The sequence below is a fragment of the Lepus europaeus genome, chromosome X (assembly GCF_033115175.1).
Source record: "Lepus europaeus isolate LE1 chromosome X, mLepTim1.pri, whole genome shotgun sequence".
In the NCBI taxonomy this organism is placed as follows: domain Eukaryota; kingdom Metazoa; phylum Chordata; class Mammalia; order Lagomorpha; family Leporidae; genus Lepus; species Lepus europaeus.
In genome coordinates, this window is record NC_084850.1 from 108,530,731 (window position 1) to 108,556,620 (window position 25,890).

Genomic DNA, 25,890 nt, shown 5'->3' on the forward strand with positions numbered 1-25,890 from the left:
CTACTAAACAGCATTTTGAGTGGTGAAAACACAGATACTATATTGTCATACTTGAATGCTTTTCTTTAAAAACACAATTCCAGTCCTTATATAGATTACCAAACAGCCTTAAAGGAAGAAATGACATCTTTTTTCCAGTACTTAAGATACTCAATACAGAACTGAAAAGCAGTCTAACAGAAACAAAGGCAAGGTCTTCACAGCTGTATGATTTCAGCAGCCAAAGCTGGATATACACTGTAACATTACTATACAACTGGGACAAAACATATGCAATATCACAATACTAAGCAAAAAACGCTTTTCACCCAAAGAAATAAAACAGGTTACAAAATGTGGAGAACTCAGCAGGCATTATAAGCAACATTGTAAATCGTCATTTTGAAACCATTGCAACTATTTAAAACATATAAAACAAATATAAAAATGAACCTTTTAGTATCTTCTTGATGTGACTTTGTCTTCAAATATTTGTTAAAACTTGATGTTACACACTCAAAGTACATATTATATAGCTAAAATGATGACCACTTCTTTCCACTGGAGTCTCACCCAGGGAGGTCCTCCATGTAGGAGTGTCCTGGCTTTCCATGCCTGAAATGCTCCCGTGGGCTTTTCAGCCAGCCCAGAACGCCTTTAGGGGTGACTCTGAGGTCACTGAGCGTTACTTATGAGCTGGAATTTCTGCCAGCTGTGCATTGTAACTTTACCCTCTCACCTGTCAGTTTGATCTGCCCACCTTCCCATGATGTGCCTGTATCTCACCCAGGACCAGGAAGGAGGAGATGCCATGATGGCCACATAAAAGTTAAATTCCACAGCGAGGTGCCATGAAAATCCCAAAGGGCCTTATGTATGCTAGCCCCCCAGCCCCTGCATCATAAAAAGAGACTGATAACATGGGACGCACCCTCCTTTTCTCGTGAGCATGCTTGGGGAATCTTCTTGGGCCTTCTTTCCTTCTCTCCTCACAAGCCTATTCATAACAGGCATCTCAGTGGGTGGGGTGGCCCACACTCACGTTCGTTGCCTCTCTCCATTTTAAATCCTGCTCTCACTCAAGCACTGTATCATGCCTCTGCTTTGAATTCTTATCTCTATGGGAGTAAGAACCTGGAATAAAGATTATGATACCTAGGTCTGTAACAGTTTGGGGGCCTCTAAACCTTCCACTATGTCTGCTGATTTCTGCTTGTGGTGGGTTGTTTCTTAGTAAGGTTTTGAAACGTTTTATTGTTAAATTGAACAGTGGCAGGGTGTTGATTGTTCTACTATGTGAATTCAATGCAACTGGGGCTTTTTGCGTTTCCTTTTGCCAGGTGTATCAATTAGAGTCCAGTCTGCAGACAGAAACCACACCAGTAATTTGGATATAATTACTACCAACAATTACTAACTAGTTAAAGGGGATCACTGAAAGTACAAAAGAAAGCTCTAAAGAACAGAGAAACAGCATTGCAAGGAGCAGCTTTAGAGATGAGGGAAAGGGTCCAAGGCAAAGAAGAAACCTGAGCACTGCTCCTTCTCCTCACCCAGGCCGAGTGTGCTTGCTGCCCAGGGATGGTGGCAAAGTCCTCTGAGGTACAACAGGTCACAGCTGGTCCACAACTGGCAGGCTAAGGCTGCAGATCAAGCAGCTGCTCACCAGGATGTTGGTGAGCAGGGAGCTGCCTGTTTGGACGCCAAGGAAACTCACTGGAGAGCGCATGCTGCCAGGTCTCCTGAGCACTGCTTGCAAGGGATTCTGGGGAAGACTGCTGAATGATGGGTGCCACGCAGTCTCCTTCACACCACTGGCTGTTGTACCACAGAGCCAGGAAAAGAAAATACGATGGGCCTGAAGGAGAAGCTCCTGCCTCAGCTATGCTTGCACTGTTCCTCCAGCACCCTCACCTGACAAAGCGTGACATTGCGCTATCTGGCAAGAGAAATGTTTACAAGGTCCGGTATCACAAAGCACGGGGAATTTGCAGTTTTGCGACAAGAACTAGATCACAGTTCTCAAGGAGGTATCACTGAACTAGAGCCCATTTTCATGTTGCTTTTACAATTTAAAAAAATTTATTTGAAAGACAGAGAAAGAGAGATTAATTTTCCATTTGCTGGTTCACTCTCCCCAAAGCCCAGAACAGCCAGGGCTGTGCCAGGCTGAAGCAAGGAGCCCAGAACTCCACCCTGTTCTCTCACGTGGATAGCAGGGACCTACGTGTGTGAGTCATCATCTGCTGCCTCCCAGGATGCATCTTAGCAAGAAGCTGGAGCCAAAGTAGAGCCAGGACTTGAACACAGGCTCTCTGATATGGGAAGCAGGCATCCCAAGCAGGGGCCTAACTCCTGTACCAAATGTCTGCTCCTATGTTAATTTTATAGCTTGAGCTTATTAAACCACATGGGTAGTATACATTTGGATTTCAACCTCCGAAGAAGCATCTCTCTGACATTTTGATGTCTGATTTTTCAGGCGAGACTCCTTTTCCTCGACATTTCCAATACAAAAAAGAAGGCCCCGCTCCTTTGTGGTACTGTTCTACAGCCATAACAATCTTTATTCAAAAATACTTATGTTTTCATACTAATAGAGCTATGTTACAGATAAATTCACAAACCTATCTAGAACATCTCATTGCTAACCATATCAAAGTCATTACATGGAACAAAAACCCACAGGCAGAATAACCATCTCTCAAACATAAACACAAAACCAAGAACAACCATTAAAGGAAGTTAGCAAACTCCAAAAATGAAAATAGGTTCCTATAGAAAACTGAAGATTTTGAAATTAAGTATAATATCTCCAAGGGAGATATATAGGAAAGCACATGAGGGTAAAGATAAAACTAGAGCTTTCAGAAATGGAATTAAATTAAATATGTGACCAGAGCTTTACCCATTTCTTTGAATTCCAAGGGAAGAGGAGGAGACAAGTTATAGGTGAATGAGATGCTGTTCCTACCTTAATTTACCCATTTGCAGCCCATGGGTATGGAGAAAGCAGTATGGCATAGTTTCGAGAACAGATTTTGGCCTCAGATAGAGCTGGGGTTGATAGCGCTTGTTAGCTAGGTGCTGTTATGCAAACTGCTCAGTCTTTCTAAGCTCTGGTTTCAACAACCACAGAATGGGGACACTAATACCTACCTCCCTGGGTAGTTGTGAAGATTGAGATATTCTCTGTGAAACAAGATGTTACTTTAGACAGAAATAATTTGCCTTGGGAGCTGACTGGTAACTTCCATTTGGTGAGATTAGGGAAAACTTCATGGAAGAGGTAATATATGATCTAGGATGTGGGAAACATGTTTAATATGCAGAGATGGGGAAAGAGATCCATTCCAGCTGAGTTAAGAGTATGTGGAATGCATGGAAGTAGGAAATTAAATGGGTCACAATGTACAGTAGACTAAAAGTAGTATTAGTAGATAAAACTTGAATGATGGCTTCGATCTGTATTTTGTAAAATAAATGAGATTTTGAACTCCCCACAAACTATTTTGATTTCCTCCTTAATTTTGCTACCCTGAATAGAGTGTTTCATATGTTTTTGTAATCTAATCTGAGGTCTGCTCATGTTTGCTTTCATGCTCACCTGGTCTCCATTATAGAAGCTACAAAAAGAGAGAGAGAGAGAGAGAGAGAGAAAAGAAAAAAGCCTTCACTTCCCAGCTTTCTTTGCAGTCAGCAGCGGCCATGCTTTACTTTCTGGCTAATGAACTACATGCAGAAATCTGTTGGAACATTTCTGGGAAAGTTTTGCCTTATAATGAAAGGACAAATATCCTGTGACCATTTCTTATTCTTTACTTCATGTTATGTCTGGAGTTGCAGCAACCATCTTGTGACTACAAAACTGTTAAATAAGATTTTGTCCAAGGTCAAGATTTGGACTGAGCACCTGCACTGGGCCCAGCAGACCAGATCAGTATGGAGTTTAATCAGAGAAGCTTAGTGTTGATTGGTTGCATAAGGCCCTGCAGCCAATGAACTAATCAGGCTGTAAACAAGTAACTCGTTAAACTGCAACTAGCTAACTAATTGATGAGACTGTAGCCATTTAAGCTGTTTTCTAAGTCTCACCTCTGTTTCTCTATAAATGCTGTCTGATCACTTTGTTGATTCTCAGAACTTGCTCTGATTCTGGGAGCTGCCCAATTCGCAAATCTTTGTTTTGCTCAAATAAACTCTACCAAATTTAATTGGTCTAAGGAATTTTCCATTCAACAAAGTTACAGAGCAGAAGATTCTGATACAGTTGAGACACTGAACTATTCCCCAGCAGCCACAAATCTCCAGACACCTTGTTAAGCAAGAAAAAATGAACCCCTATCCACTGTTAGCCAGATTTCCTGTCCTGGTGGCCAAAATCATTCCTAACTAATACAATGGGAGATATCTGAACTTTGAGACTTTTTGAGACATAAAACAGAACTCATTTTTACTCAGACAGGGTTTCATTTATTCTGTTTTTCTCATGTCAGAACCCACAGTCCTAATGATTTTGAAACATAATCTAGTATTTGGCTGACGTCAGCCCAGCACTGGGAGAGTCTAAATGGGCTGTGACAACCACATACCAGAGACAGATGGGCTAATATTCAGTGCCATGACTCATCAATAGAGGTTTCTGTGTGGTCTCTTGAATCTATTGATTATTTGCTCTGTCTGGAAGCATGTTCTGTCGTAAAGAGAAAATGCTTTGACATTACATAATGACCCTACAACGTCATAGTAATTGGATGCAACATCCATAAAGAGCAAATAACTGACTAAAAAGGGAATTCAACATGACAGAGCTGTTACTTTGCTGCCAGTTATAAAGCAACATAGTCTAAGTTTTCTGCAGTGAAAAAAATTTTATACCATGATTCCAGGAGATGATGAATGATTAACTCAATATCAAATTTCAAGGTACAGATTCATTCACATGTATTTTTTATATCTTGGTGGCCTTCACAGTTGAATAGCTTAGATTCAATATAAGTCTAAGTTCCAATGCAAGAAATACATTTCCAGTTGTTTTGTCTGGCAAAAAAATAAAACTGAAAAATTAAGAACATATGTAAACAAAATTACTGAAGAACTGACTTCATAATATTTGGCAATCTTAGTTTGAATCCTTAGTTTAATGAATATTTCTTTTTTTAAGATTTATTTATTTGAAAGGCAGAGATAGAAGGAGAGAGAGAGAGAGAGAGAGAGAGAGAGAATGTTTGATCTTCCATTATTCACTGGTTCACTCCCCAAACGGCCGCCATGGGCCAAAGCCAGGAACCAGACACTTTCTCTGGGTCTCCCATGTGGGTTCAGGGACCCAAGGACTTGGGCCATCCTCTGCTGCTTTCTCAGGTGCATTAGCAGGGAGCTGGATCACAAGTGGAGCAGCTGGAACTCGAACCACTGTCCATATGGGATGTCCATACTGCAGGTGGAGGCTTAACCTATGCTATAGCACTGGCCCCACTATTTCTTGAGAGTACCTAAATCAACTACCTTTTGATAATATTCAGAAGAGGTAATTTTTGCATCCTTCATAAATATCAATGCAAAACTAAAGTTATAATTCATATTTTCTTGAGAAGCATTGTTTTCTAAGTTTTAATTTTAACTTAGAAATTGGCATTTCCTTTCCTTTGGGAATATTTATCTTATTCAAAAATTTCTAACAGGGGTCAGCATTTGGTCTAGCATTTAAGATGCCAGTTGGGATGCTTGCATCCCACATCAGAGTATCTTGGGTTGGATCCCTGGCTCTGGCTCCTGACTCTGCCTTCCTGCTAATGCAGACCCTGGGAGGCAGTGGTGATGGCTCCAGCAGCTGAGTTCCTACCACCCACATAGATCTGGATTAAGTTCCTGGCTCCCAGCTTCCACCCCAGCTCAGGGCACTGTGGGCACTCAGGGAACACTCTCTCTCTCAAATAAATAAAAGAACAATAATAATAATAAAGAAAACCACAAAAATCTCTACAGGCTTCAGGCCTTGGCTGCAGATTCTATCCTATCTTCACAACTGTGACAGAATTATACAGCAGAGGCAGGAAGTATATGCACTCAGAACTTCAAAGTTTTCCCACAAATGTTGGTTCAAAAGTTAGTCAAGGAAGCAGATGCTTGCCCCAGCCAGGAAGACGTCTGTGTCCCACATCAGAGTGCGTGGATTGGATTCCCAGCTCTGGCACCTGTTTAAGTAATTTGGTTCCTACTACCCATGTGGGAGACCTGGATTAAATTTATGGCTCCTGGCTTTAGCCTGGTCCCAGCTCTAGCTGTTGCACAAAACTGGGGAGTGAACCAGATAATAGGCGCTCACCCTGTCTCTCTGCTTCTCAAATAAAAGTACGTATAAAAGTAGTTTAAAGGATAAATAAAAGTCAATATATTTCTGTCTTGGTAACATGACTGAACACTTTTGGCTGATGCACTGTTAATCAGCACTAGCAAAATAGAAGACAGTGGAATCTTCTCTTGGGGGATAGCACAATTAATTTATAAGGACACAGTCAAAATTACATTGGGAGTAAGAACATATAAACAGTAAAGACATCAAGAAACTCCCAATATCTTTTGATTTTATCTGTTAAGAGTATACTGGGAATGTCCCTGATTGACAATATTGTTTTATATTGAGGAAAAATTCACAGAAAATTAACTACAGAATTCAGTGGCATTTAGTATATTAACAATGTTGTGAATGGTGTAAAATTTTTTTAGTCTACAGTTTTTCATAATACATTATTTTCCTTTTGAAGACCTCTTAGATATTCTGCATACTAGACCCTTATAAGATACATGGTTTACATTTTCTTATATATCTTCCACTGTCCTTTGGTGTACAAAAGTTCCTAGTTTTAATGTCTGATTTATGGGGCTGGCACTGTGGCATAGCGGGTAGAGCCACCGCCTGCAGTGCCGGCATTCCATATGAGTGCTGGTTCGAGTCCCAGTTGCTCCACTTCTGATCCAGCACTCTGCCATGGCCTGGGAAAGCAGTAGAAGATGGCCCAAGTCCTTGGGCCCCTATACCTATACGGGAGACCCAGAGGAAGCTCCTGGCTCCTAACTTCGGATTGGCACAGCTTCGGCTATTGCGGACAATTGGGGAGTGAACCAGTGGATAGAAGACTTCTCTCTCTCTCTCTGCCTCTCCTTCTCTCTGTGTAACTCTGACTTTCAAATAAATAAATAAATCTTTTTTTTTAGAAAAAGTCTGATTTCTTTTTCTTTTACTGCTAAACTTTTGGTGTCATATCTAAGAAACTGTTCCCAAATCCAAGATGCTCTTGTATTTTCTTTGAAAACTGTGGGAAAGGCCTAATTTCATTTCTTTTAAATGTGGATATCCAATTGGCTACCACATTTCTCCCCTCATCAAATCGTCTTGGCACCCTAGTCAATTGGCCATAGAATATGGGATCATTTCTGGACTCCAGGTTCTGTGTCATTGATCTATACTTGTATGTTACTGTTTGCCTGTTCAGTGACATTTCAAAATGAGTTTCTCATTAACGTCTGTTTCGTTTGTCACATGTAGCCACTGAAGTCTCTGTTGCGTTTGCTTACTAGTCAGTTTTGACAGTGTTTTCTGAAACACCTAGAAGCAGAAACAGGAGGAAAAGGAGGAGGTGGAAAAAGAAAAAAACCACCTTTCTCCATCTTTGCAGGTTGGCTGTTTGGGGGTACTCCTTCAGTGCTTGGCCAGACCATGGGCAACTCTGCCTTAACTTTCACATCCTACTTGTGTGGCACCTGAAGGCGAGTCAGAGGTGAAAGCTTCGGGTCTTTTCAGGTCGTTTCTGAACATGTATCTAGCTCTGCACATGAATGTGGCTGAGGTACACACAGGAGCTTTAAAAGCCCCCTTTCCCCCTCACATCTCCTTTGCCAATTTTATCCTTCCCAGGATTGTTGGTCTATTTGCTGTCCTGTTATTCCTTGCCCTAGACTGTGACAGCCAATACTTGTGCCTTTGAATGTTTTTGGCAAAAGCTGCTCAGAAAACTACCTGAGTCCTGGGAACACTCTGAATTGAGTGAAACAAAGGTGAGCCTTGTGCCAATCCTTTAAGGAGCTGCTGGACAAGCTGGAACCCATGACCACAAGTGATTGAGAATATGGTCCCCGCTGCTCTGCTTGGCACTAGCAACTGCGCCAGGCGTGAGGATGGCGGTCCTCGCCACAGGTGTGGGGGTGTGGGGAACTGTAGGTGGCGCTCTCTTACCTCAGAGCAGCAGCTTCTGTCTTCACTAGGCCTTCCCCTGATTGCTGCGGTTGACTAGATTCCAGAGCCCTGCAGAAGTTGATTGTGACAGGCTTAGGCATTAGTTGCTTTTGTGGAGGGACAGAGTACCTGATGCTGCAATTTTAGGTGATGTCATCTTTAATATACTTTGGTTTGAATGTGTTTGGACATAAATATGTGGCTATATAAAGTCAATAAAATGAAAAGCTCTGACTTTAATTTTAAAAGCTTTAGTATATTAAATGTGCATTAGTTGAAGTTCCATTTTTAATAATTTCCTTAAGAAACAAATCATATCCATTTTCTTGTATACACATTTGTACGTTATGTAATTATTATATATGTAGACTTTTGAAATTTTTATTTATTTATTTGAGAGACAGTGAGTGAGGCAGAGAGAGAGAGCAGGGCAGGGGGTGGGGTCCTATCTGCTGGCCCACTCTCCAAATGCCTGCAATGGCCAGGGCTGGAGCCAGAAGGCAGGACTGCCAGCCAGGTCTTGTATATGAATGGCAGGAATCCAGCTACTTGCCATTGCTGCTGCTTTCTAGAGTTTGCACTGGGCAGGGAGCTGAAGTCAGGAGTTACAGCAAGGAACTGAACCCAGGTACTCTGATATGGGAAGATAGACTTCTACCCTATGAGTCTACCCTAATGCTCTCCAGCCACGCCTTTGTTTTTTCCCACTGGCCCTCGTTGCCTTCACCTGATGGTGGCAGCCAGGCAACAGGGGCAAGGTAACTACAACCTTTGGCTTCTGAAACCACTTGGTTTCAGTAGTTGGGAAAGGAAGAATGCTGACCATGAGGACAATAATCAACTGGAGACATTCAAGAACCCTTAGAGTGTTCCTAGGGTGGCCTGCTGGGGCAGAGAACATCGTGGCTGCTGAAGGTTTTGCCACTGTGCCCAATCCCCATGAAACTCTCACCCACCTGAAATGGAAGAAGGCCTGGGTGGTGGTGAAGGGAGAAACAGCGGCTACTGACATAGAATCGGTGGACTTTGTGGCCACGGAAAGAGCTATAACTGGAGCCTGAGGAAAGATTCCCTTAGTCACTAGGTGGTGTAGCAAGGGGGAAAGCATTTATCGCTCTCTTTGTCCCCAAGATCTAGCACTGTAGTTTTGTGAAAAAAATCACATGGTCCACCTGAGTCAGGCAGCAGCTGCAATTGGCATGACGTCCCTGCTGCTGGGTTTAGCATCCCCAGCCTTACGTTATGAAAACGGAAACACTCATGTGGGCATGGCTGGATCTGAATTCTTTTCCTGTGATGCTGCCTTCGCATCAGCAGGACTGTTCAGCTGAGCCTCACACCTCATCTCCTTTCTCATACGCACACCAACACGATCTTGGATTCAACCTACTGAGAATTCAGGCATGGAGCTCTTGGCCCTGGGTTCCCCAACTGTGGAGCAACTCACTGTGCACATGGTCTCCAAGTAGGCCCACTGCCCTACTCCATAAAACTCAGGCCTGGGAACCAGAGTGCTCATGCAGATGCCTCTGCTGTTTGCTATACCATCTTACTGATTTCCTTGTCTGCTTTCAGCACCCATGGATGGCAAATTTACTCCACCCCAACTCCAGAGGGAGAACTAGGAGAACAAGGCAAGATAAGACATTACCTTCGTGAAGAATTATATTCTAAAAGGGCTCCTTCCTCCTTTTCCTTTCTATTTTTAATAATGCCCCCTCTTCTTCTTTTGTTCACTCATTATAAATCATTTATTTAAAACACACTCAATCTTGGGGGACGGCATTGTGATGCAGCAGGTTAAGCCACCGCTTGCAACACCAGCATCCCATATCAGAACAGTAGTTTGGGTTCCAGCTGCTCTGCCAACATGCCGGAGAAAGCGCTGGAAGATGGTCCAAGTGCTTGGACCCCTGCCACCTATGTAGGAGACCTCAATGGAGCTCTGGTCTCCTGGCTTTAGCCCGGTTCAGCCCTGGCTGTTGTGGTCATTTGGGAAGTGAACCAGCAGACAGAAGATCTCTGTCTCTCCTTCTCTGTAACTCTTTCAAATAACTAAATAAATCTTTTTAAAAAGAAATTGCATTTTAGCATAGCTAGAAAATTTTAAGATTGTAAATTGTGTAAGTTTTTTTTTTTTTTTAAAGCTCCCTGGAGGCCTGCGCCATGGCGTACGTAGTAGGTTAATCCTCTGCCTGTGGCTCCGGCATCCCATGTGGGCACCGGTTCTAGTCCTGGCTGCTCCTCTTCCAACCCAGCTCTCTGCTGTGGCCTGAGAAAGCAGTAGAAGACAGCTCAATTCATTGGGCCCTTGCACCTGCATGGGAGACAGGGAAGAAGTACCTGGCTCCTGGCTCCTGGGTTCGGATTGGCACAGCTCAAGCCGTTGCGGCCATTTGGGGAGTGAACCAACGGAAGGAAGACCTTTCTTTCTGTCTCTCCCTCTTACTGTCTGTAACTCTACCTCCCAAATAAATAAATAAAAATCTTAAAAAAAAAAAACAAAAAACAACTCCCTGGAAATATTATCAAGCCCAGAAACCAAAATGGTTAAAACATTTGACACTTTCATCTTTGAAGTTTTAAGTATTTCTTCTTTTTTTTTTTAAAAAAAAATTATTTATTTATTTAAAAGGCAGGGTGATGAAGAAAGTTGATTGGTTATTAGGTGGATAAATATGAGACTTAGAGCTTTGAAATGATAATAATGTGAAGATTTATAATCACTTATTGTTTTAAACTCTTTGCAAATGTTAACTCATTTATTCTTCACAATCATTCTGAGATGAATACTATCACAGTTGAAGAAAATGAGGCCCAGAGAACTTACTGAAGAGAGTTGATAGCGCCCAGTAGAGCTAGAATTTCAATCTAAACAGTCTGATTTCAGAGGCTGTGCTATGGGGGAAAACAAAAAGAGATGATTAATATTGTGGTTAAAAACAATGTTTTTTTTTTTTCTTTGTCAAACCATTTTGTTTCGTTCCTAGGCAGAAAGAAAATGGTATTTCCCAGCTCTCTGGTCTTTAAATAGGCAGTGTGACTAATCTGGCTAATGGAATATTGGCAGATATAAAAAACTTCAGAGTGTTGGCTTTCCAAGCGGAAGGAGCTTGGATCTCTGAGTTACTACTACAGGAGAATAGCCCCATCCCCAATCAGATATATCTTTAGGAATTCTGTGGGCAACAGAAATAAAAACTCTTACTGGGTTAAGTCACTGAGATGTTAGAGTTTGTTATGGTAAGCTGGTGGATATTATACTAACAGAAATATATTAAATATTTTTAAATCATGAAATATTTCAACAATTACTAACAAGCATATCTGTTTTCCCAGATTTCAAAGATATTAATATTGTTGCATTTTCTTTAGGTATTTCAAGAAATTTATAATAACTAATAACCAACAAAGCATCACCTCATCCTTGACCCCACCCTAGAAGGAACTACTGTCCTGAAAGTTGTGGATCTCAACCTCAGTTGCATTTTTACTTTTACTATAATAAATTTAAAATGGATAGAAATGTATCAGAACATCGCTTTTTCCAATTTGTATTGTGATGTATATGTGTTGGCACATATAGCTGTAATTAATTTGGTTAGGTAGAAATACAGTAATTTGCTTATCCATTCTCCTACTTGGGAGACACTTAAGATTGTTCTTATTTTTTTGCTTCTACAAGCAACGCTGCAATGAACTTCCTTGTCAGGAAGGTCTCTCTGAGGATTTTCTCATTTCAGCTGATCCCTGAAGCAGACGCCAGCCAAGGGAAGAGGCAGGAAACAAGTATTTCAAGTACCTGGAAACAGTGGACAAGGCACACGGTGGGAAGGAATGGCACGGACTAGGCCCAGAGAGCTACCGTGTAAGTGAGGGAAAGAGTGGGAGGAGATGGAGTAGATGAAGAAGCAGGCAAGGGCTACAGTGCTCAAGTCTGTAGAGGCCACAGTGAAATGTCTGGGTTTATTCTAAATGCCACACTGTTCACGTGTTTTCATTTTTTCCAGGCTGGAGAAACCATGCCCACAACATTGCCAGTTCCTTCCCTCAGCGTCACTATGAACGTCTCTTCTGTTGAATGAATGCAGTCACTGCTTTTGCTCTCCATTTTGGAGGAACTGATGGCAAGAGCTTACAAAAAGTTTCAGTTCCTTTCCTGCCCTTTTTGGGTCTGAGGGACAGCTGTATACTTAAAAATGAAACCAGATGTATCACGTTTTTCCATCAAAGGGACTTAAAAGGAAATGCCCATTTATTCTTCTCCATATTTTGTAATCAATTTGTTGCTTCTTTTGACAAAATCAGATTGACTTCGTGAACGATCTAAAGCATTTGGGTTGGGGCCAGTGTTGTGGTACAGGGGGTCAAGCTGCTGCTTGGGACACCCGCATCCAATGTCAGAGTGCTGGTTCCAGTCCTGCCTACTCTGCTCTCATTCCAGCTTCCTGCTAAAGCACTTGGAAAAGCAGCAGATGATGGACCCAAGTACTGGGTCCCTGTGACCCACTAGAAGACCTCGATAGAGCTCTGGGCTCCTGGCTTCAGCCTGGCCCAGCCTCTACTGTTGAGGGTATTTGGTGAGTGAACCAGCAGATGGAAGATCTCTATCCTTCTCTCTACCCCTCTGTCACTCTGCTTTTCGAATAAATGAATGTTTTTAAAAACTTCAATAAGACAAGTGAAGGCAATTGCAAAACATTGATTCTAGTTAACATAAAAAAAATGTTCCCTATCAAGTGAATAACCACAATAAGATATAACCTCACACCTGTTAGAATACTATTTATCAAAAAGACAAAACAAGAGTTGAGTGTGTGGAGAAAAGGGAACCATTGCACATGTTTGGTGAGAATGCAAATTAGTACAGCCATTTTGGAAAGCAGTATAGAGCTTCTTCAAAAAATTAAAAATACAATTATTGTATGATCCAGTAATTCCATTTCTAGGTATAAAGATACAATGGAATTGAGATCGTGTTGGCAAGAAATTCCCATGTATATCCCAGCATTATTCACAACAGCAAAGATAGAGTAGTAACCTAAGAGCTCATCAACAGATGAATGGATTAAGAAAGGTGGCATACAAATATATACACAATGGACTACTATTCAGCCTTATGAAAGATGGAAATTCTATCATTTGAGACAATATGGATGAATCCGAAGGACACTATTTTAAGTAAGATGAGCCAGGCACAGAAAGAGAAATACCACATGATCCCACTTACACGTGGAATGTAATAAAGTTGAGCTTGGGGCCAGAGTTGTGGCATAACAGGTTAAGCCACACTAATTTGAGTGCCTGCTGGTCTGCTTTGGATCCAGCACGCTGTTAATAACCTGGGAAGGCAGTAGAGGATGGCCCAAGTGTTTGGGCCCCTGTACTCAGATGGGAGACCAGGATGAAGCTCCTGGGTTCTGGCTTTGGCCCAGCATCAGCCATTGCAGCCATCTAGGGGAGTGAACCAGTGGATGGAAGATCTCTCTCTGTCTCCCTGTCTTTCTGTAACTGACTTTCAAAATAAATAAATCTTTAAAAGGAAAAAAAAAAAAACCAGAGAAATAAGGATGTGAGATAATGAATTATTAGCCTGATCTGCGCATTTCACAACGCAAACATGTGCTGAAATATCATTTGTACCCCATAAATAACTGTATATACAATTATCAATGGTCATTTACAAATTTCAAAAAAATTTCTTTCTGCTCCCTGAGGTAGCTGACATAGGAATTAATGACAGTCTCTGCCTCCCAGCACCGTCCCTGCAGCAGGTATAAATAAACCCAATGATGGTATTATGTGTAAATGTGCTTTAGGATCACAAAGGAGGAGAAAATGTTTAGACCCTGGAGGTCACACCTTCGGAACACCGGTGAAAAGCTTTAAAGAACAAGTCATTCTAACTGGCCAATGGGAGTATCCTAGCCTTAAGGGAACAGCCCGAGCACCTCTACCACCTGCGAGGGACGAAACTGGGGAAAAACAGGCTGGGAAAGGATCGCAGCAATTAATGCGCATCGGCTGCACACTGGAAGCACCCAGGAACCAAGCCCAGACTTCTCTCCAGATCAACTGTCTCAATCTACGCGCAGCAGGACCCACAGGCCTATGCGTGTTATGAAATCGCCTGAGGGCTTAAGAAGTGCAAGGCTACGTTAAGGATCAGCGTTTTAAAAGAGGAGCAAAATACCAGACGTGGTGTTTTGGTTTTTTTTTTTTTTTTTTTTTGGAGGGGGAGGGAACTGGAGGCAGGCAGAGAAAGCCCTCAAAGGACAGGGCGGCTACTCTAAGAGCAGAGACAAAAACAGTGCAAGTCTGCAGGCGAGGGTGTAGGACGGGCTGTTTCTGTGTTGTACTGACCGGATTTGGGGGATGGTAACGGACTCAGCAAACACCCAGCTCAATGGAAAGTTCAGCTAGTCTGCCGGCAGCTCAGTCCCTACGCCCAATCATATTTTCTCTCCCATTTTCCCACAGCTTAAAAAAAAATAAAAAAGGGACGGGAACGTCCTCCCACGCAAAACGCCTAGGTCGTCTATGGGAGGAGCAAAGTCTTGAGAAATCACAAGCGCCCGGCCCCGACGATTTCTCCACGACTCCAGAAGCGTAACTCACGAACACCCAGGCCAGGCCCCCTCCGTGGGGGTAAAGTGCCCCGCTTAGAGAGCGCTGATCCATTCCTTAAGGCAACTTGTGACCTTTACAACGCCTGGGGCTGCTGCGGCGGGCGACAGCGCGGGCGGGGCCACGAGTGACGTTCACGGTGACGAGACCGGCTGAGTCCTCACCCCGCTTCCGGCAGCGCGCGAAGCTCTCTTCCGCCTTTTCACCCACGCACCGGCTCCGCCCCACTCCCACGCGCCTCACGGGCTCCCGCCGGGTCCCGCACGCGCTACGGCGCAGGACTGCCGGGAGAACCGGCTCAGGTTGCTCGCGGCAGGCTTCCTGCGGGTTGTCCTTCCGCCCCGCCCCCCGACTTCCGGTCTCGGCCGTCAACATGGACGCCGCGGCTGCCGGGCAGAGCTGCCTCTGAGCAGTCGCGGAGGCGCAGCTTCCCGGCTGCCGCCGCCCTGCTTCCCCGCCCTCCTTGCCTCCCCCGCCCCTCGCTTCTCTCCCTGGGGCCAGCGGCTCGTTGCTACATGGGGGCGGGCCTCTGCGGGCGGAGCACGGCTTCCTGTTCAGAGGCTTCCCGGCGGTAGGCGGCGGCTGCTGCTCTGCCCGCGCCCGCCTAGGCGCGGTGACCGAGTGCCCGGGAGGCTCCAGGGCCACATCTTGCGCCGCAGCGCCGAGCCCATCCCTGTGCCGCCATGGCCCCAGTACAGCTGGAGAACCATCAGCTGGTCCCGCCTGGAGGCGGCGGCGGAGGCGGCGGCGGCCCGGCTTCAGCTCCGGCTCCTCCTCCCCCTGGAGCCGCCGTGGCGGCTGCCGCTGCGGCTGCGGCTAGCCCTGGCTATCGACTGAGCACTCTCATCGAATTTCTGCTCCACCGGGCCTACTCAGAGCTCATGGTGTTAACGGACCTGTAAGTGCCGCGAAACCCCTGCTTGCTTCGCAGCCCTCTCTTCCCGCCCAACTGATTGAGAGAGGTTTGCGCCTCCCTCTCGTCAAAGGGCTACCGTGTGTCTCCCCGGCGCTGCTTAGTGTAGAATTTCAGAACTCGAGGGGTTCGTACAGTGGAGGTGGCTGAAAAGCTTTGTATTGCGGGGGGGGGTCTTTCTGCAGAGCAAGCAACGGAGACTCGTTAATTTTGCGTGTTGTTAACACTTAGACTGAAAATTGTCTTTGGGATTTTTGTCCGAGTTGGAAGCTTTTTAAGCCTAAAGCTCAAGATTAGAGTTCAGGGTTTAAGCAATTAAAAAAAAAAAAAAAATCCCAAAGACGGGCAGTCTGTTTTACAGCCTCTTGACAATACGTTTCAAATGTAGACTGTAATTGCTTGTAAGTTTGAACGCAGGAGGTTGTATATAAAATAATCCAACATTTTGGGTTCGAGATAACTTTTTTTTTCCCCTGGAAGGTTTTGAGTGTTGGAAGTCCTCATGAGTTTAGTGTGTGTACAATATTTTTTGTAGCCAATCTGCTGTTACTTCTTGGAAAATGAAGGGAATTTGTAAATCACCTAGTTACCTATGAAGTGCCTTGGGGCATGATTAGGGTGGTAATCCCTCCAGAATAGGATCAGAATATACTAACGATTTTCAATGTATGAAGAAAAGGCACTGTAAAATTTTGGGGCTCTGTTTTCCATCTTATAACCCAGGTTCAGAATTAAATTTTTAATCTAGATGACTTTTTATCTCTCATCTATTCTAAGATTACAGATAAGGGGGTTTATTGAAATACATGAGTATGTAGATACTAGACTGTACAGTGTACAGTAATTGGTTACTAGAAGCTTAACATTTGTTTGCAGATGCCTAAAAGAATTAAAATAGGTTCCATTTCTGTAAAACATTCACACTGAGTTTTGATGTACTGTACTTTATTGAATGGGACAGAAGGAGGTAAAGAAGCGTACCTCTCTGGCTAGTGAGAAATGTAAATAGTTGTCATTGTTGAAATGATTTTAGTGATACACATCTCTGCATGGCTAATTGTTGGGGCTTGTAAAAACCTAAGAGTGTCCATGAGCTGGTTCCATGCGCGTGAAGGTCACTTGCCCTGGATATAGCTGTGTGAAAAGCATGTTGAGAACTGCTGCAGTTCGTGGTTGTGTAATTAGTTTTTCCATGCAAGATTTGTAGAAATTCCTTGAATTATATCATGTTCTTTTCTTTAGGACTTGCTTATGAAGGGAGAAACATCTGTTTTATTGTCATGGAATAAGTATTATAATTCCATGCCCTTTCTATGATTATGATTCCCATATATAACATAGGGATATATAACACACTTCACATACTTTTAAAATGTTAATGGAAAAAATACAATTAGAAGAGAAGTTGATTTTGATGCAAGAAATTTTGAAATCCATGCAGTGACTGCTTTTATTTGCCATTTCCCAATAGGGCCTTAATTTGTGCTACATTCCTCTGGTCTGCTGACCCTTCCACCCCCTACCTAGTTCTTTTATCACTGTGACCATAACTTCAGCTTCCATGCCACCGTCTTCCTTAAGAAGAGCAAGAGCTCATTTTAATAGTTTCCCCGTTGGTATCTTGAACCTCTGGAAGTGGTAGTGGTTTTAGTTTTTCTGTCTCTGCAGCACATGGGGTGGAGAAGAGGATCCAAGCAGCTGAGCATATATTCTTTAAGAAGTGATGGGGGAGAGGCATGAATGAGAGTTGTTCAGGCCATTTAAATTTAGACCATGGAATAGAAGTTAACAGAATGTGGCGATTTAGGAGATAGATCAGACCTTTCTAAGCATCAGTGGGCGAAGAGTGTTAGCATTAGTGTTAAGGAACAAATTGACACTGGTTGCTGACTATCAATACTGGAGAACTAGCAAAAAGAAAATAAAACCCTCCTGGAGCTGTTTAAAAGTAATACAGGGGTGGGTGTTCAGCTTAGCAGTTAAAAGATGCTCACTTCCCACATCGCAGTGCCTGGATTCAATTCCCAACTCCAGCTTCCTGCCAGTGCAGAGCCTAGGAGGCAGCCGTGATGGCTCCAGTAATTGGGTTCCTGCCTCCCACATGGGAGACCTGGATGGAGTTTCCTAGCTTCCAGCTTTCAGCCCTGGCCATTGCAAGCATTTAGGGAGTGAACCAGCAGATGGAAGCTGTATCCCTGTCTGTCAAATAATGAGTTAAAATTTAAAAGTAATGCGTCTTTCTGTTTTAACCACCATGCACATCATAATTGCTGTAAAAACCCTTGAGTGACACTGGCCCCTTTGTGTGATTAGCTTCCAGTTTTGCCCACCGTAACAAAATGTAGAAGGTTTGTTGCTTGGAAACAAGGTATTCATTGGATAAGGGGGAGGCTGGCAACATAGTACTCCTTTTAAGACCAAAAGGATGTGATACACTGTGATACACAGTATAATGTGATACTCTGTGTTACAGTGTGTTGATGTGAGACTTGGGCATTTTAAATGTTTGTGGTTCATGCAATACCTTTTGAAGCAATTTTGAATGGAGAGAAATGTTCTTTTGTTGATTTTCCCCTTACAGCCATTTTGCTGGAAACTCAGAAAAGTAGGTAGCATCCTGTAGTAGCCATTTATTTACTCAGCCTTTCTGAAACACTAAGGTATTTAATAGAGGCAAAGTGAAGACCATTATCACATTTTGATGAACGCATGCATATATTTAATCAATTTATTATTTTTTTCTTCTTAGATTGCCAAGGAAATCTGATGTGGAGAGGTATGAAAAAGCCTTAAATCTGTCTTTATTGGTCTATCTTTGAGTGTTAGTGTGTGAGTATGGGTAGTGTGGGCTAGGTGGGTTTTTTTTTTTTTTTTTTTTAAATGCTGTGTGTTTAGGGAGCAGTGGGAAATGCAGTTAACTCTTTCTTGACAATACTGTGGTGTGAAACCAATTCTAGACCTTCTATTCAGTAAACTTTTGTTGAGTGACTAACTATGTCAAACTCCTGAGAAGGATAGGAAAATATATGAAGTCCATATTGGAAGAAGCTGAGGAGCAGGCTGGCTTTCAAAAGTTGGTCACTAATTTACCATCTGTTATAATAATGCTAACAAATATCTTTAGAGTGTTGGCATTTGCCTACTGCTGTTGCTGTTTTACAGTTGGGAAAATTTTGGTTCAGTTGGAGTTTGAGGCATAAGACTTAACTAATCTCTGGTATGATTCTGTAGGCCGAAGGAACAAATTAAAATAAGGTTTCAAAGAAATCATGCGATGGGGATTTAAATTAATGACTACTACAGGCTACTTGACTGTTGTTGATGCTACTTCGTGCCCTTGATTTTTTTTTTTTTTAATACCAAGTCACTAGGAAGGCTTTTAGCATTATTAGTGGCTATACTCCAGCCAACCCTGAGTGACCTTTTTGATAGAAGTTGACATAAGTCAAGAAAGTTAGAGATGGAAGATGTCATTGAACTATGCTTGTGTTGTGATATGGCTGGTCAGTTTTAAAGGGAGGAAGCATAACTTGTTTTATGTCCACTTTGGGGTAGGAAGGGAAACTGGGCTTCTGGGAAAACCAACTCCTGTTCCCTGTCACTTGAGCCAGCATGGTGTCAGGAAACCATGTTACAGTAGTTTCCAGGGGGATGTCTCATTTCTAGTAGAGAGTGCATTGGCAAAACCAGGTAGAAAATACATAGGTCTGTTTGCTTTGGGAGAGGAGCAGAGCCCTTGCATCCTTTGTTAACCATTGCTGAGTTAGAGTACTAAGATTCTTAGCTCTGAGGTGACTGCTAGATGTTAATATTCATTTTAGCATTTCTGGTGTGTCTCAGTCTTGCCCGTGATACACTTTTTTATCTCTTAGGGACATTATCTCTTAGGGACTCTTCAGGGACATTGGCACAGTCATAATTTTGCCCTTGATCCTTCTCTTTATAGTGCCCCTCGTCACATTGCTGGCTGTTGTTTAAGGAAGCACTTCAGGTTGTTTGTGGGCAACTTACACTCTCAATAGGAATTAGACTGTAGCCGTCAGCCAGGATTGTACTTCAGCAAGAACTTTTATTTTGGGTGCATTGTATTCTGGTGGTATTGGCGAGATAGAGTTGTGGGTTGGATCAATAGGTCACTGAACAGTTGTACTGAGATTAATGGGTCATAGTCCATGCAGAGGGAAGTGGGTGTCCTGTCGTCAGTCCTGGCCTGGTGAATATTTTTTTCAGTGACTTAAGGTAAGTCATGAGTTGTATGATTATCAGTTTTTTAGCTGCTATGAAGTTGAGAAGTCCAGCTGAAACTGGTTGACAGCCTAAAGCTTTAATAAAGCTTTTAAGACTTTCTGAGGAAAGGATAAAAATACTGGTGAGTATTAGGAAAAAAGGCATAGTAGTGGGAATAGCACAAAAATAGAAATGGACAGAATTTCTATCTTTGATTTGTAGAGCTTCAACATGCTATCTTTAACTTGGATAAGCTAGTGTATCCAAGTTTGTCATCGAAATTAGTCATTTGGTAAAGGAGTGCATAGTACTTTAATTTTTAAAATCACACTCTTATAAGATGGAAATGGGCCACTGCTTTTGTAAAAAGACTGAAGTTTCAAGCTTTGGTAAAGATCTATATTAATTCCCTTCTCTTACCAAAAGTGCTAGTAATGACAAGTTTCAGTTAGGAAATTAATAATTCATAACTCCCTAATTTGGTCCCTTCTGTGACCCAGTTAACATCTATATATCCATGCATTCAGTATATTTTAGTAAACTACTTTTATTGCAATATAAAATTAATTTTAAAATGATTCATTGCCAGAATATTCAGTTGGATTTATTATAACTGAGGTAAAAAATAAAATGTGCAGATGGTATGCAGAATGGGACAATAATTCATATTTAGATAACTTTTAACAAAGGTTAATTTCTTTTTAAGCTCAGATGAAATAGATTGTGAAAGACTCTTTCTATTATGTTGGTTCATTAACAGTTTTTTTATTTTATAGGAAAATAGAAATAGTGCAGTTTGCTAGCCGGACACGTCAACTCTTTGTTCGCTTATTAGCTTTAGTAAAATGGGCTGATAATGCTGGCAAAGTGGAGAAATGTGCGGTGAGTAAAACTTTTAATTCTACTTTGTATAAAATAGCTTTTTGATTGTTATAATAGATATGTTTTCTAATTATGGCTTTAACTTACATGTGACTTGTTATGAGTGATGTTACTTTTGTGATGATAATGTATAATACATTTCTAGTGAAACTTAGAATTTGTGGATGCCTGTTGAGAAAGACATTCGAAGACGTCGGGCCACAAGGAAACTTGAAATATGAGACTGGAACTAAATGGGGGGGGGGGTGGTTAGCTTACATTTGTAGGGTTTCTTAGAATTTGCAGGGTTCTCTCCTTTAGTTTTGCTGATTGATTCCTGAAAATCCTGTGAATGGCAGAGTGAATATTTTCTTCCTGTTTTACAGATGAGATAAGATTCCTAGAAAATAGATGGCTTCTTCAAGGTTACAGAGCTTATCTGATCTATGTGTTTGTTTTTTCATCTACTCATTCTCCAAGTCTCTGTTGTGCACAGGATACATGCTACAGCAGATGGAAACTTGAATAGGAGATCGGCACTGTAAACTTGTAGTTTTTTGACAGTGAATCACTCTTTTGAATTCAAAGAAGTGACATGCAGTGAAGTGTACCAAAGATGGTAAATCTAGCAGAAGGGGCCGGCACTGTGGCATAGCAGGTAAAGTTGCTGCATGTGGTGCCAGCATCTCATATGGATGCCAGTTTGAGTCCTGGCTGCTCCACTTCCAATCCAGCTCCCTGCTAACACACCTGGGAAGGCAGCAGAGGTTGACCCAAATGTTTGGGCCCCTGCACCCATGTGGAAGACCCTGGGGGAAGCTCCTGGCTCCAGCCATTGCAGCCGTTTGGGGAGTGAACCAGCAGATGGAGGATCTCTTCTCTGTCTCTAATTCTTTCAAATAAAAACAAATCTTAAAAAAAAAACTAGCAAAAGTTTTTTCTTTTAAAGATTTATTTATTTGAAAGGCAGAGTAACAGAAAGAGGGGAGATCTTCCATCTGCTGAGTCACTCTCCAGTAGCCACATCAGCCAGGGCTGGGCCAGGCTGAAGCTAGGATCCAGAAATTCCATCTGCTTCTCCCATGGCACTTGGACCATCTGCCTCTGCCTTCCCGGGTACATTAGTAGGGAGCTGGATCCAAAGTAGAAGAGCCAGGACGGGAACCAGCGCTTCGATATGGAAAGCCAATGCTGCAAACAGTGGTTTAACCAGCTGTGCCACAATGCTAGCTACCCCCAAAAAGCTTGAATCTATGTTCAAGAAGTATTAAGGAGGAAAAATATCAGTAAGGTTCTTGTCCATTAAGCTCATAACTTGGGGAGGGTGGTGTGTTAATAAATGAGGCACACAATTACTCCTGTTTACTTCTGTCACTTTTTTTTTTTTCCTTTAAGTTTATTTACTTGAAAGGGAGAAGGAGATCTTCCATCTGCTGGTCCACTCCCCAAATGCCTGCAACAGCCAGGGCGGAGCCAGACTGAAATCAGAAGCCTGGAACTCCATCCAGGTCTCATGTGGGTGGCAGGGGTGCACATTAGCAGGAAGCTAAATTGGAAGCCGAAGTGAGACTTGATTCTAGGTGCTCTGATATGGGATGTGAGCTTAACCAGCTGTGTCACCATGCTTGCCCCTTTTTGGGATCCATATTTCAGAGTAGAGTAATTATCACATGAATGAATAGATAAATATTTAAAAGAATTCCAAAGGAGATTATTATTAGCTTTTAATAGCTGATTTGTGACTATTTAAAAAAAGAAAGATTGTGAGGTGGGTGTCATGGCATAGCAGGCTAAATGACTTCTTTGCATGCCTGCATCTCCCATCTGAGTGCTGCTTCGAGTTTCAACTCCTCTGCTTCCAGTTCAACTTCCTGCTAATGCACCTGGGAAGGTAGTGGATGCTAGCCCAAGTACTCAAGTGCTTGGGCTCCTGCCACTCACATGGGATACTGGAATGGAGTTCTAGGCTGTTGGCTTTGGCCTGACTCAGCCTTGACTGTTGTGGGCATTTGGGGTGGTGAACTAGCTGATGGAAGATCTACCCCCGCCCCAGTCCCTTTGCCTTTCAAATAAATAAATTTTTTTTTTAAAGGAACATGGTGATGATAACCTACTTGGACTCACTTATAGGTTACTCAAAACTAAAGTTTTATTTTCATTAACTAGATATCTAAGTCAAAGAAATGTAGCTGAAACTAGTGTATTTTGAGTTTAGCTAGGTAGTTTAGAGAGATTTTGTATTAATGAGCTATGTTTAAGGTAGAGCAGTGTGGGCTGGATAAGTTGTGACATCCCAATATGGTCAAGGTCTTCCTGGTACTCTGAATTTGGTACTTGACTTTGGTCTAATAACATTTTTACAGTGGCTGAATGAAGGGAGATTTGAGCTAGCCTAAATCTGAGTAAAAACCATTTCAGAATTTGAGAGTGTGTTAGCAATGTTATGAGTGCTAATAAGAAGTTAACATTAATGATACTGATAAGTCCATTGTACTAGTCATAGGAGTTTGTATTCTTTACTGGACTATGCTGTATATTGGCTTTAAGAGTGAGAAGAAACTTTTTTGTTTGTTTGTTTTTGGTTCTAGCTTCTCTGATTATTGGATGTCTTAATTTGGGCAAGTGTGTTAACCTAAGCCTCAATTTCCTTAACTCTAAGGTGATAATAATTACCTGGTTCTACTCCTAGTTATGGAAAGCAGATAAAATGAATGTGGAAAATACTAAGAAATTGTAGAGCATTGATAAGTGTATGCTGTGATGTTAATTCTGGGTACCATGTTTTATGTTGGTCACTGACAGCCTGTTTGAAGGACATAAGAGAAGAGATTTAAATACTCTTCTAGAATAGAATTAAAAGATAAATGTTTCAAGGAAGGAGTTTTTAGCTTGTGAGCTCTACTAGTTCAGACATCCTTATGAAATGCATTGGGTAGAAAACTAATGGAAAGTATTTTTGTATCTGGCATGAAATTAGGCTATGTCTCATAATGGGCAATGTTTATTGAGTGTTTCTTATGTTCTAAAGGTTTTGTATGCATTAACTTTTAATCCTCAGAACAACTTTATGAGGTTGGGAATCATTCTCTCCATTTTCTAGTTGAGACAGAGAGAGGTTAAGTAACTTGCCCAAAGTTACAGGGGGTGGTAAGTTGCAGAATTAAAATTGTGACCAAGGGAGACAGGTATTTGCTGGTTAGGATGCCCTTGTCCCATATTGCAATACTTGGGTTTAATACCAGCTTTGGTTCTTGACTCAAGTTTCTTGCTGGTGCAGACCAGGGGAGTCAGCAGTGATGGCTCAAGTAGTTGGGCTTCTACTACGCATGTGGGAGAACTGGATTGAGTTCCTGGCTTTGGCTGCCTGGCTAATATAGGTATTTGTGGAGTGAACCAATGGATGGGACCTTTCTGTGTCTCTCTGCCTTTGAAATTTAAAAATAAATAAATAGAGACCAAAGCAATTTAGGTTCAGGAATCTGTGCCTTTATTTAATTTTAAGGTTTATTTATTGATTTGAAAATCAGAGTCAGAGAGGGAGAGACAGAGAGGTCTTCATCTGCCAGTTCACTCCCCAAATGGCTGCAATAGCCAGGGCTGGACCAGCTGGAAACCGGGAGCCAGGAGCTTCTTCTGGGTCTCCCATGTGGGTGGCAGGGGTCCAAAGGCTTGGGCCATCTTTTGCTGCTTTCCCAGGCATGTTAGCAGGGAGCTGGATCGGAAGTGGAACAGCCTGGACTGGAATTGGTGCCCATATGGGGTGCCGGCACTGCAGGTGGCAGCTTAACTTGCCACACCACAGTGCCGGCCCCCAAGGCTGTGCCTTTAACTACTTCATTATCAACCACCTCCAGAAATCTAGTGTAAAAAGAGTAAAAAGCATTTTATTCTGTTTGCTTTTTGTAACTTTTTATATGTGTGCTATTCAGGATAGAAAATGAATTGGAAAACCTTTTACCTAAAATAATAGAAAATTACTGTTTTTAATGTCAAATACAAATGTATTAAATATTTTTTTTCCTGCAAATTACTGGGAAAGTTTTTGAAGAAATATTTTAAAATATGCAAAACTTAACATTAATTTTCCTCAAGGATTGCTTTGGAATGAATAAATGGTAATTAATGTAAAAAGCAGATAGTTTTCAAGGAAACCTAATACATTTTTCCTTTGCTTTAAAGATGATCTCAAGCTTTTTAGACCAGCAAGCCATCCTGTTTGTGGACACTGCTGATCGCCTGGCCTCGTTAGCTAGAGATGCTTTGGTCCATGCCCGCCTGCCCAGTTTTGCCATCCCTTATGCCATTGATGTACTCACTACTGGGTCTTACCCACGGTTGCCAACGTGCATTAGAGTAAGTGCTTTGTCTCAGTGTTCCTAAAAGCTGAAAGCTTTGGCATTGGGTTCTACTGTATAAAACAGACCAGTAAAAAACATTTGTAAGAAAAATAGTCCTTGTAGTTCACTTCTTTCTTTACAACTAAGATTGTGGTTTTTTTGAGATACGCAGGAGCCAGAATGTGAGTAGATATGAAAATGGGTGAATCTTTGTGTTTTTTTTGGTCAGGTGAACTGTTGTGCAAATATAACTTAGCCCATAATGTCCCATTGTCCTGTATATAGGACACCTAAAAAAACTTAAATTGAGCAATACATATGCCACTTATGGTAACTTTGAATACATGTTAGGCAGAATTGAAAACCTGGTACTTAACATCTATTTCAGATGTCAAAATACTGCATGCTAGTTGCTTTTCGGAAGTATTTTTAAAAATTATGGTTGTGGTAGCTTACTGACTTGGTGCTTTTGTATTTTATACTTTTAAGTGGTGAAGTCAGTGACATTAAGTTGGTTTCAGAAGTGGAGCATGAAGAAGATTATGTTGTAATATGGTCTTAGCTAGGTGACTCGTGGAAGCATTGGCACTGTAATGAATGGTAGTAATGATCACTGTTGTGGAATGTGGACTGTAGAAATGAATGAGATTCTCTTGGGTGAAATAAAACATTATATAAAAACACACACAGTTTAAAAAATGCCTCTTTGA

General features: G+C 42.1%; 1 protein-coding gene and 1 long non-coding RNA gene across 4 annotated transcripts in view; one reads left to right on the top strand and one right to left on the bottom strand.

The window, feature by feature from the left end:
- LOC133753245 (uncharacterized) overlaps nucleotides 1-15,006 on the bottom strand; it is a 95,018-nt gene extending 80,012 nt beyond the window's left edge. For both annotated transcript variants that reach the window (XR_009865036.1, XR_009865035.1), the window contains exons 1-3: nucleotides 14,579-15,006; nucleotides 11,046-11,113; nucleotides 8,216-8,284 (exon numbers count right to left, since the gene is read on the bottom strand). This is a non-coding gene — a long non-coding RNA (uncharacterized LOC133753245). The remainder of the gene's footprint in view (nucleotides 1-8,215; nucleotides 8,285-11,045; nucleotides 11,114-14,578) is intronic.
- A 358-nt stretch (nucleotides 15,007-15,364) lies between these two features.
- The window catches only part of MED14 (mediator complex subunit 14), a 73,184-nt gene continuing 62,658 nt past the window's right edge, over nucleotides 15,365-25,890 (top strand). For both annotated transcript variants that reach the window (XM_062184503.1, XM_062184504.1), the window contains exons 1-4: nucleotides 15,365-15,740; nucleotides 18,505-18,531; nucleotides 20,759-20,864; nucleotides 25,023-25,196. In XM_062184503.1, the coding sequence (XP_062040487.1) occupies nucleotides 15,526-15,740; nucleotides 18,505-18,531; nucleotides 20,759-20,864; nucleotides 25,023-25,196 (522 nt within the window). In that variant the 5' untranslated portion in view covers nucleotides 15,365-15,525. The remainder of the gene's footprint in view (nucleotides 15,741-18,504; nucleotides 18,532-20,758; nucleotides 20,865-25,022; nucleotides 25,197-25,890) is intronic.